The sequence below is a fragment of the Tupaia chinensis genome, unplaced genomic scaffold (assembly GCF_000334495.1).
Source record: "Tupaia chinensis unplaced genomic scaffold, TupChi_1.0 Scaffold144171_2, whole genome shotgun sequence".
NCBI classification, from domain to species: Eukaryota; Metazoa; Chordata; class Mammalia; order Scandentia; family Tupaiidae; genus Tupaia; species Tupaia belangeri.
In genome coordinates, this window is record NW_006204028.1 from 1,811,535 (window position 1) to 1,824,206 (window position 12,672).

The following is a 12,672-nucleotide window of genomic DNA, read 5'->3' on the forward strand; positions in this document are numbered from 1 at the left end:
AGAGTAAGAGAAAGTGAGAAACCATCTCTCCGGGGGGGTGGCCACACTGCAACCCCTTCTCCTCCATTCTCCTCCGGGATCTTGGACATGCACACAACGCCCAACATGAGTTTCAGGCCACCAGGTCCAGGACTCGAACCATGGCTAGCCATGTGGGAGTCCAATGACGTAACTGCTACACCATCTGCTGGCCCAAAATGTCCAGATTTTTTTAAAAACAAACAAACAAACTCAACTCCTTTCTTCCTCTTTAACTGCTAAAGGCCACATGTGCTCCCCAGAGCTCACACGCACTCATCTCCTTCCTCTTGGGAGTTGGTGCACACACACACCAGGCGTGATTTTCAAACCACAGGGGACAGGACTGAATTGTGGAAGCCCATGTAGGATCCAGCTCTCTTAACCACTATGCTAATGGGCCCAGCCCTCAACTTCTTTCTATGTCAACTAATTAAAAATACATTCTACCTTGTGGTGATACATACATGTGTGTATATATAGGTAGGTAGGTACGTATGCGTGTACAAATACACACATGCAAATAAGATAAAAGACATAAAAAGAAATTTCAATATCCCTCTTACTGATCTTCAGACATTCATGATGTAATAATTACCTTTACTGCATCCAATATTTTCTATTCTTTTTTTATTTTTTAAATTTTTTTTGCTATAGGGCGCATGCGCTCGCCAGACAGACAGAGAGAGATATAGAGACAGAAAGCGAGAAATCACTCCCCAGAGGGGATGGTCACGCCGCAATCCCTTCTCCTCCATTCTCTTCTCGGGATCTTGGGCACGCACGCACACGCCCCCGGCGTGAGTTTTAAGCCACCGGGTCCAGGACGTGAACCGCTGTTGACTACGTGGGAGTCCAGCGACATAGCCATTACACTAACTGCTGGTTCCCTCTTTTTTTATTTTTAGAGAGATTGTTTGCTATAGGGCGTGTGCACTAGCCAGAGAGACGGAAAGCAAAAAATCACCCCCCAGAAGGATTAGCCACGCTACAATCCCTCCTCCTCCCTCCTCTTCTCGGGATCTTGGGCACGCATGCACACACACCCAGCATAAGTTTTAAACTGCCAGGTCTAGGACTTGAACTGCGGTCGACTACATGGGAGTCCAGCAACGTAACCACTATGCCATCTGCTGGTCCCCAACTACCCTTGGCTATATCATTTTACATTTTTTTAGAGAGAAATATTTGCTATCGGGCACATGTGCTCACCAGAAAGATAGACAGAAAGTGAGAAATCATTCCCTGGCGGATGGCCACACGCAATCCCTTCTCCTCCATTCTCTTCTTGGGATTTTGGGCATGCACGCACACGTGCCTGGTATGAGTTTTAAGTTCCCAGGTTCAGGACTTGACCCACGGTCGACTATGTGGGAGTCCAGCCATGTAACCATTAGACCATCTGCTGTTCCCTCATTCTATATTTTTTAAAAAATTTATTCATAATCCATTACCCTGAGAGGACTATGACCTGCAGTTTGAAAGATACTGATTTTTTTTTTTTAAATCTAAAGAAAATACCATGTTGTCATTCATGTATGAAGGCAACAAAGAGACCTCAGGTGTAAAAGGTGTTTAAGAGATCACCCCTCCTGAGCACTCCTCTTGAATAAATCACTTGCAGATGTATGCCAGGATACTAGGGAAAAATCAGATGGAAAAACTGAAGAGATCAAATCCAGCCCGATTCCCCGCTTAGAGGTCTAGCAGAAGGAGCACCTTCATGCATTCACAGATGAATGTGAATGACTAGCACCAGTTTTGCAATCTTGTGGCAATATCTTTTAAAATTGAAACGTAAATACCATCTCACGCTTGAGGATCTATTATACGCAAATAAAGGCACGGTACAGCACGCCACACCAGCGAAGGGCTCCTGCACTTTATAGGCAGCGCCTGCATGACTAGCAGTGGCTGAGTAAGTTATGTGCGTCTACAGAACGTCATAAACATCAAGTGGCTGTTTGTGTTTTATTTTTTTGCTATAGGGCTTGTGTGCTCACCAGAGAGAGACAAAGGACACAGAGAGAGAGGGAAGGGGGAACGAGAAATCATTCCTCGGGGGGGATGGCTACACTGCTATCTTTTCTCCTCCATTCTCCTCTTAGGATTTTGGGCACACACGCACACACACCTGGTGTTTCAAGCCACTGGGTCTGGGATTTGAAACGTGGTTCACCACATGGGGGGAGGGGGTCTGGCGCCTTCACCACCGCTATGCCACCTGCTGGCCACATTTTCACTTTTTTTTTTCTTTTTTCCTCAGTTGGTAGATTTAGTTTTGAGCTTGTGTCACGTGCCTTAGTCTTGTGATGGCAGTTGAGAACTCCTGCTCTTCACTGGTATTGGGGACCACCAGACGCAGTCACAGAGTCAGAAGATGGCTTGACCCAGCTCTTGGTGGTGAAGCTGGTTCTGCTGTTGCCTCCAGAGGTCCAGTTTTAGCTACAGTCCCTGAGAGCTCGTCAGCCGCATGGTTTTCACCTCCTTTCACAAGTGAGGCAGCCTTGCTCAGTCCCCAGCTCAGCCACAGAGGCCGATCTATCCTCTACTTCCTGTGCAGCATTTCGGTTCCCACTTCCCACAGGCCCCTGGCTTTGGTCCTCCTCACCCTTCTGCTTTCCGGTTAGTTCTCCTCTTGTCCACTGAGATGCTTTGCCCACCTTTTAACCTATCCGTGTCTTATTGATGTCTTTGCGAACTTTCTCATTATGCAGTGCGCATAGAGGGTGTGTCACAGCATGAACTTAATGTCTATATCACTTGGAGAAACTGTTTCCACTTCTCAGAGTGGAAACATACTAGCTGATATTGTCAGGGAGGTCCAGGAGCTGAGCCCTGAGACTGTAACCCTGGGAGCCCAAGTAACAGACTTTTCATCTGGCTGATCAGGGATCGGCCTACCAGACCAAGGAAAGCCCATCTGGGCAATATCTATTTATGGACCAGCCTTTGAGAGCGACCCCCTGTGGCAGGAAGAGGATTTGCAGGGACAAAATGTTCCCACCTCAAGTGCTCTTCTGCTTGGCGGCGGAAGTCCAGTTTATACTCCCTTTGTGAACTGCACCTGCCTATCACAGGCTTTTTTTCTTTAGGGGTATTTTTGCTATAAGGCACGTGAGCTTGCCAGAGGGACAGAGAAACAGAAAGTAAAAAAAAATCACCCCCCAGGGGGATGGTCACACTGCAGTCCCTTCTCCTCCATTCTCCTCTTGGGTTTTGGGCCTGAGTGCACACATGCTCAGCATGTTTCAAGCCGTCGAGTCCAGGACTCGAACTGTGGCTGGCCATGTGAGAGTCCAGTAATGTAATCATTATCCCATCTGCTAGCCCCTCTACAGGCTCTTCAGACAGTTCAGGGAACCAAAGCGGAAGCTAATACTGCATATGGGCTCTCTGCTAATTAAATACAAAGGTGAAAGAGACGTGACCATTTCATTTTGAAATAATTCATATTGTTGACATATAATATAAACAGAATAACTGTGAAAAAAAAAATAAGAGAGACCTAGCAGAGTATTTCCATTTTTCTCCAAAAGCAAAACAAAACAAAAATGTACAATGCTGACCCAAAAATTCTGAATAGACCAATAGCCAAGAGAGGAAAAAATAGGTTACCAAAGAATTAGTTCTCTAAAGGGCTCCTGGGTGAGAGGCTTTTGCTGGCCAGGCTTCTCAAATGCTTGTGGAATAACAATGTCTACTGTTATATAAATTATTTCAAAAGCAGAATAAAGCAAGACTGCTCCTTAATCTGGGTTGTAAACTGATATAACTCTGACTTCCAAATTTACCAAAGATAAAAAAGTGAGAAAAGGGGGCCAGTGGGTGGGTGGTGGTGAAGGCGCTGAACTCGCACACGGTCAACTGAGGTTCAAGTCCTAGACCTGGCAGCTTGCGTTCTCACTTTCCCTCTCTCTCTGTCTCAGTCTCTCTCTGGTGAGCGCATGCTACAAGGGTTTTCAGAAAGTAACACACAGGGGCATGGTTGACTACAAGGGAAATAGCAGGGGAAGGAGAGAGCTGTGGTGTGCTCACTGGTGAGTGCAAACCTTTCTTCAGGAATTTGAATTCAAATGCTTCAAAACCCTGTGCAGAGGGCCAGACAGTAGCCTGGACAAATGGACAACTGCACGGTTCGAGTTCCAGATCTGGCTCCTTGAAAAACACACCTGGTGCTTGTTAGGGTGAGCCCAAAATTCCCAAAAGGAGGGAGAGATGGAGCGAGGACTGTGGTGTGACCCTCCCCATGGGGGTGCTTTCTCACTTCCCCTCACTCTCTCTGTCTCTCACTTCTGGCAAACTCATGGTACCCTCCAACAAATTAAAACAAACAAACAAACAAAAAAGCCCTATGTGGCAAATAAGCAAGTCCCATAAGTCGCCAATTTGCAGTCTCTGATATACCTCCATTATAAACACACAGAGATATAAAAATTCTAAATAAAATACTCATAAATCCACGGGACCAGATGGTAGCCAGCTCTAAGACCTGATGTTCTATAAGGCTGACCCATGTGGAAAAGTTCCAGGGTTAGGGCCAGTAGGTGGTGTGATGGTTCGGGTGCTGGACTCCCACCTGGCTGACCACGGTTTGAGTCCCAGACCTGAAGGCTTAAAACTCATACTGAGTACATGTGCATATGTGCCCAAAGTCCTGAGAGGAGAATGGAGGAGAAAGGACTGCGGCATGGCCATGCCCTGGGGTGGTGATTTCTTGCTTTCTGTCTCTCTATCTCTCTGTCTCCCTGGCAAGCTCATGTGCCCTATACCAAAAATCTATTTTTAAAAAAAGTTGCGGGAACCAGCAGTTAGCATAATGGCTATGTCGCTGGACTCCCACGTAGTCGACCGCGGTTCGCGTCCTGGACCCAGTGGCTTAAAACTCACGCCGGGCGCGTGTGTGTGCGTGCCCAAGATCCTGAGAGGAGAATGGAGGAGAAGGGATTGCGGCGTGACCATCCCCTCTGGGGGGTGATTTATCGCTTTCTGTCTCTATGTCTCTCTCTGTTTGTCTGGCGAGCGCATGCGCCCTATAGCGAAAACCTCTCCAAAAAAAAAAAAAGTTGCATGGTCACATTTAGGGTCCTCCCTGAGTGAGCCCAGCACATACCTGCCCGTGATCTGGGGCTGGCCGACGCTGGGGTGGCTCCCAGGATCAGGATCCTGTCATGTATATCTTTGTTTCTTTCACTCATGAAAGAAATAAACAAAGTAAGCCAACAAAATAAAACCAGTAAATCTAACTCAATTTATATTACAACCTAAATAAAAAATCTACTAAGATCCAACGACATTTACTCTAGGGATGCAAAAATGTTCTAATATGTGGAAATTATTACGATTATTTTAAATTCTGCTACAGGGTGTGTCTCAGGAAAGAGAGAGAGACAGCTAGAAAGCACCCCCCATGGGGCATGGTCACACCATAATCTGTTCCGCTCCCTCGTGCTCTCCTTTCGGGATTCTGAGCACACGCACACATATACACATGTACCCCCATGCTTTTTTCAAGCTGATGAGTCCAGGACTCAAACCACACAGTTAGTCATGTGGGACCTAGCCACCCCAATTACCAGTTCACAGGCTAGCCCCAGAAATGATTTTTTAGATAATTATCTCAATAGATCACATTAGAAAAGCCAGTGTGGGGCCAGCAGGTGGCATGGTGGTTAAGGTGCTAGACATTCTCACATGGCCAACCAGGGTTCTAGTCCCAGACATGATGCTTGCTTTCTCACTTTTCTCCCTCTCTCTCTCTGGTGTCTCTCTCTGGTAAATTAAAATAAATGAATAAAAAAAAAATATTAAATAAATCTTTAAAAAAAAATTTTTTTTTAAAGCCAATGTGATCCTTTCAATAGATGTCGGAACTTCTTGACAAACAGGGACCCAGGGATCCAGGGCTGAACTGGGTGTGGGCTGTTGACAGAGTGCCCCACGAGGTAGTATGGAAGGCTGAAGTCAGGCTGAGTCCAGCAGACAGCTTACGGAGGTGTCAATCTGAAGGAACAGGCCAGAGAAGCAGAAAGCAGATAAAGGCCCCACGACAGAGCCTAGGGAGACGCTGGGAGGCACAGGCTTCAGGCTGTACTGCAGGGGCCTGCTGTCTGGGGCTGAGCCAAGCGTGGACTCTAACTGCTGAAAACACATTTGAAACAGTCAGCATCTACGCCTCATAAAATATCTCTGCAAACCAACACTGTAAGGATAGTTCCTTCACGTTAGAAAGGATGTGTCGTACAAGCAACCTACCAAAAACCAAAGAACGCTTTTCCAGGCTGATTTGCTGATGAGCCATTTTGCATTTTTAAGACTTCCTACAATAAAGATAAAAACAAAAAACATCCTAGAAGTGGAAGCCAGCAGTTAGCGTAATGGCTATGTTGCTGGACTCCCACGTAGTCGACCGCGGTTCGTGTCCCGGACCCGGTGGCTTAAAACTCATGCCGGGCGCGTGTGCGTGCGTGCCCAAGATCCCGAGAGGAGAATGGAGGAGAAGGGATTGTGGCATGACCATCCCCCCTGGGGGGTGATTTCTCGCTTTCTGTCTCTCTGTCTCTCTCTGTCTGTCTGGCGAGCGCACGCGCCCTACAGTGAAAATCTCTCCAAAAAAAAAAAAAAAAAACATGATGGAAGTTAAAGGCGAACATGCAGAAAAGAGAAGACAAAGGGGGACAATGAACCTCACATTTTATATAGGGCCTGCAGCTGGCGTGGTGGTTAAGGGGCAATGGACTCCCACATGGCAAACAACGGTTCAAGTCCCAAACATGGTGGCTTGTTTTCTCACTTCATCTCTCTTTCTCTCGCTATTCCTCTCTGGTCAAATTTTAAAAATAAGTAAATAAATAAATAAAGCTAAATAAAATAATTCTTAAGAACAAAAGGGACCAGCAGGTGGCGTGGTGGTTAAGATGCTGGACACTCCCACATGGCCAACCATGGTTTGAGTCCTGGATCTGGTGGCTTGCTTTTTCACTTTGTCTCTTTCTCTCTCTGTTCTCTCTGGTCAAATTAAAACGAATAAATGAATAAATAAAAATAAATAATTATTAAAAAAAAGTGATATTAGGGGGCCAGCAGGTGGCGTGATGGTTAGGGGTGCTGGACTCCCACATGGCTGACCACAGTTCGAGTCCTAGACCTGGTGACTTACTTTCTCACTTTCCCTCCTTCTCTCTCTCTCACCCTGTTCCTCTCTGGTCAAATTAAAATAAATAAATAAATAAAGGTAATAAAATAATTCCTTAAAAAAACAATTGGGCCAGCCAATGGCTTGGTGGCTAAGGAGGCTGGATCCCACAGGGCCATCCATGTAGTTGAGTCTCGGACCATGCGGCTTGAAAAACACATGAGCACCTGTGCGTGCATGCCCCAGATCTCAGATGGAGAAGCAGGAGCTGTGGCATGATCATTCCCTCCGGGAGGCACTTCCTCACCTCCTCCCACGAGTGCACACACCCTCTGGCAAACGTTTTTAAAGCAGCAGAATGTAAATAGATACTGATAGAGTGACTGGGAATACATGCTAGATACAGACTCCCGCATCCCATCTCATATACCACACACAAAAACCAATTCCAGGTTGACTCAGGAGTTAAAGGTAAAAAATGCAAAACAGGGGCCGGCAGGTGGTGAGATGGTCAAGGTGTTGGGCTCCCACGTGGCAGATCACAGTTAGAGCCCCAGACCTGGCAGCTTGCTTTCTCACTCCCCTCACCTCCTGTCTCTCTCTAGCCAAAAAGAAAGAAAAAAAAAAAAAAAGAATAAGGAAATAAGTGGAATGAAATGAATCAATCATTCTTTTTTAAAAACGCAAAATAAAAATTATGGTAGAAAATATGTGAAACATGGGACTGCATACATCATCAAGGACTACAGAACCAAAACCCAAAGAGAAACTGAGATGCCATGGAAAACAGGGGAACGTGCTTGATTGAAACAAGCTCAACGTTTTAGGACGGCTCAGCTAGGGAGGGCAGAACGGTAGTCCCAGCCATGGGAGGCTGAGGCGGGAGGACCACCACCTAGCAAGGCTCAGTCTCAACAACAACAACAGTTAGGGGAACCAGCAGTTAGCGTAATGGCTATGTCACTGGACTCCCGCGTAGTCAACCGTGGTTCGTGTCCCGGACCTGGTGGCTTAAAACTCATGCCGGGTGCATGTGCGTGCGTGCCCAGGATCCTGAGAGGAAAATGGAGGAGAAGGGATTGCGGCGTGACCATCTCCCCTGGGGGGGGATTTCTTGCTTTTCGTCCCATGTCTCTCTCTCTGTCTGTCTGGTGAGTGCACGCGCCCTATAGTGAAAACCTCTCCCCTGGGAGCAGCGGTTGGTGTAATGGCTATGTTGCTGAACTCCCATGTAGTCAACTGTGGTTCGAGTCCCGGACCCGGTGGCTTAAACTCACTCTGGGTGCGTGTGCGTGCGTGCCCAAGATCCCAAGAGGAGAATGGAGGAGAAGGGATTGCGGCATGGCCATCCCCCCCGGGGGGTGATTTCTCGCTTTCTGTCTCTATGTCTCTCTCTGTCTGTCTGGCGAGCACACACACCCTATAGCAAAAACCTCTCAAAAAAAAAAAAAACAAACTCTCCCCCCCCAAAAAAATAAAACAATAGTTAGCAGGGCCTTAAAAAGTCAAAGTGAAAAAAAAAAAATCAGAGTGCAACGATAAATTGAGAGAATGGAGAGAAATCTTAACTTTTAAATAAAATTCTTAAAATTGGTAAGAATAAAACCAAACAATGGAATAGTAGTCAATTCTTTGTGGAGAATACGAAGAGGCAATTCTGGAAAAAGCCAACCAAATAGTCAATAAACCAATTAACGGACACTGCCCAGCAGAGAGTTGCTAATTGAAAAAAGATGAGGTCACTTCTCACCTAACAGATGAACAAATATTCAAAACAGAATAACCCCTGCTGTGGGAAGGGATGGAGGAAAACAATACTCTCATATATTAGTGCTGGAAATGTGAATTATCGCAGCATTTTGGGAAAGCAATCTGGCAATATCTATAAAAATGAAAACTTTAGCAGGCCCATAGCACAGCAGTTAAGCATTGCACAGAGGAAAACAGATCCCACATGGCCTACCAGGGTTCAAGTACCAGCCTAGTGGCTTAAAAATATGCCAGGTACACACATGTGCCCAAAATTTGGACAGGCCAAAGAACTGGGGGAAAAATATTGTGGTGTGACAGGCACCAGTGGGGTAAAGGGTTCTCTCTCTCTCTCTCTCTAGCTCTTGTGTAAACACATCTGCTCTTTACCACAAGTTTTAAAAATAAGCTTCAAGGGACCAGCAGTTAGCACAATGGCTATGTTGCTGAACTCCCATGTAGTCGACTGTGGTTTGAGTCTTGGACCCAGTGGCTTAAACACGTCGGGCGCGTGTGCATATGTGCCCAATATCCTGAGAAGAGAATGGAGGAGAAAGGATTGTGGCATGGCCATCCCCCCTGGGGGGTGATTTCTCACTTTCTGTCTCTCTGTCTCTCTGGCGAGTGCACACACCCTATAGCAAAAACCTCTCTCCCCCAAAAAAACACTTTAAAAAAATAATAAAGCAGTGGAATATTATGCAGTCATTAAAAAGAATAACTTAGAATGTGAGGGCGATCTGGCTGCGACATCTGTCACCCCATTGATTGCCGGGATTGATCCAGCTGATCTGGCTGGCTAGGTGGGTGTCCCCTTCCTCTCTCACCGCTCCGTGTGCTTCCCCCCGCCCCCGGGAAGCTGCACTGAGCACTCAGTCAGAGAGGATGGCCATCCCCAGGAGAGGACCAGTCTTCAGCCAAGGGTATACAAGTAGCTGTGAGCCCCTTTTAGACCCTCCAAACGAGCTCTCCAGGTCCCCTGTAGGAGACACATCCAAATGAGGCACTGCATGCCAGCAGGCTGCTGTTCTTTACAAAAACAAAACTGTGACCTGTCCCATCCAATTTAGGGGAACTTTTGCTGTATATTTATGGCTAAGGGAAAAAAGTAAAATGCAGAAAAGTATATGTAATACAATTTAAGTTTTTAAATATAATAACACTCCCCAAATTTAAAAAAATTAGGTATAATGACTCCCTCCAGAAACAAACAGAAAAGTGGGCACGCATGTGTGTGAATGGTCATGGAGACAGGTGGGAGGAGGCTAGCAACCAAGCCAGGCTGTTAATAGGCAGGGGAAAGAGAAATAAAACGTTATTTATTTATTTAGAGAGATTTTTTTGCTCTAGGGTGTGTGCATTCATGGGAGAGACAGAGGGACAGAAAGCTCCATTCTTCTCTTGGGATCTTGGGCATGCACGCACATGCGCCCCGCATGAGTTTAAGCCACCAGGTCTGGGACTCAAACTGCAGTCGACTACATGGGAATCCAGCGATGTAACCATTACACCATCTGCTGGTCCCATAATGAGAGATTTTCACTGTAGGGCGCGTGCGCTCGCCAGACAGAGAGAGACATAGAGACAGAAAGCGAGAAATCACCCCCCAGGGGGGATGGCCACGCCACAATCCCTTCTCCTCCATTCTCCTCTGGGGATCTTGGGCACGCACGCACACGCGCCCGGCGTGAGTTTTAAGCCACCGGGTCCGGGACACGAACCGCGGTCGACTATGTGGGAGTCCAGCGACATAGCCATTACGCTAACTGCTGGTTCCCCATAATTTGTTTTTTTAAGAGAGATTTTTGCTATAGGGCACGTGCACTCACCTGAGAGAGACAGAGAGACACAAAGCAAGAAATTACCCCCCTGAGGGAGATGGCCACACCACGATCCCTTCTCCTTCATTCTCCTTTCAGGATTCTGGGCACGCTACATGTGCCCAGTGTGTTTAAGTCACTGGGTCTGGGACTCAATTGCAGTCGCCTATGTGGGAGTCCAACGATGTAGCCATTACACTATTTCCTGAGAAATAAATATTTTAAAGTAAGTTTCTATATTTACAAACCATGTGTGATATGACCCCTACTATGCAAAATCATGAATATACAAAGAGATGAGAACACAGTCGCCAAAATGTTAAAGGTGGTACTGCAGGTGACTTCCTTTTTTTTTTTTTTTAATGTTTAAATGTTATATGAGTATGTATTATTTATATAATCAGTAGAAAATAAAGCTATTTTCATTGTTGGGGGGAAAGTATTGGCAGGTAGAGGCCCCTAAGGGACCTGGTTTAATGAGCACATCAGATCGATATTTAATTAACATATCAATTGCTGGCATGTCAATTGATGTTTTCCAAAATCCTTGAAGTGTAGGTCCTCTTAAGTAGCCCAACTGTCATCTGAAACATTGTTTACAATTCTCCCACTTAACTAACGCCGCCGAGGAATGGAATGATTACAAATGCCAAAGCGGCAGGAGATGATTAAAGGAGGTTTTATTTAAGTGCAGTCAAATCACTGCATCTCCGGTAGCATTGCAATTTAGAATTCCCTCACCGTGCTAATCCGGCAACTTCCAAACCCCTTTATCACTGCCTTCAAACTTCTAAACTTTTTTTTTAAAGCCATTTATCTTTCCAAGCCTTTCTGTAGCACTTCTTAGTCTTCCCTTTTAAATCTTCTATCTTGGTTTTGCCTTTTTTTTTTTTTTTTAACGCCCTTCGCACAGTGCTTGGTGTTCCAAGAGGGGATTCGCCTTGCTTTGAGGGGCACGATTTCCCCTCTTCTCCCCTGCCCTCTCTGAACCTGCCAGGTGTTTAGACGTCCAATGTGGTGCTTTCACTTATTGGGCTCTCAAAAAGTTAGGGTCGGCTGGTTAGAAGTGGGGCTCTACTTGCTCTGGCGGTCGCCAACACTTCTTGAGCGTTGCTGGGGCTCCGATGGGGAGCTAAGGATTCCGAGGTGGAGAAGGCATGACCCCCCGGAGGAAGCAGCTCCAGCTGTGCGCTCAGTGCTCTCCAGCACTGGGCTGCGGAGGCCCAGGAGAGGATGCCTTGACGGGAAGGAGGGGAGGGGGAGGACAGCTATTACACTAGGACCTGGCAGAGGGACCAGCGTATACCAGATGGGCACATCAGGATTACCTGGGGACTTGCTGAAGTGCTAACCCTCAGGCCCCACTCCCCACCCACCAAGGCAGAAACTGCCGAGGCAAGGACTAGCAGTGTTTTATCAGATCCTCCAGGTGACTCCGAAGCACTCAGGCTGGAGTTCGGGAACCACGAGTCTAGCAGAGGCCTGGGAGTGTTAAGGGTAAGTGCGGAGAGCAAAGGGGAGCATTACGGAGGGCCTTGAGGCCCGATCAAAGACATACTTTCCCCGTAGGTTCGGCCGCCAGGGGTTAACAGGGATCTGTGGCCTGTGGCGGGCGCGTTCACCAGTTCTCACAACTCGCTCTTCCTGGGAGCTCCCTGTGCCCCGGGAGCGGAGATTTACCCGCTGGGGCTCGGTTCTTCTACGCTCCGTCGGAACGCAGACCCTTCGCACGCCGGTATAGTGCGTTTGGTCCGGGAGGAGGTGAGCACACGTGGGCTAGAGAGTGCTGCCAGGAACCGGGGAGGCGCTGCCCCGGCTGCAGACCCAGCCCAGGAGGTGAGCGCGGAGGGCCGAGAGCAGCAGCGCCGGCTGCGGCCTAGGCTGGAGGCTCTCCCGGCCCAGGCTCCGCCCCTAGCCTGCGGGGCGCGGCACTCCGAGCCCGCGGGCCCC

The 12,672-nt window shown here is 47.4% G+C and overlaps 1 protein-coding gene across 1 annotated transcript in view; it reads left to right on the forward strand.

The window, feature by feature from the left end:
• XYLT2 (xylosyltransferase 2) overlaps positions 1-12,672 on the forward strand; it is a gene marked incomplete in the record, with an annotated part of 56,883 nt that overhangs the window by 19,011 nt on the left and 25,200 nt on the right. Inside the window, 2 exon segments of the mRNA XM_027767348.1 lie at positions 12,103-12,219; positions 12,292-12,483. Coding sequence (XP_027623149.1) covers positions 12,103-12,219; positions 12,292-12,483 — 309 coding nt within the window.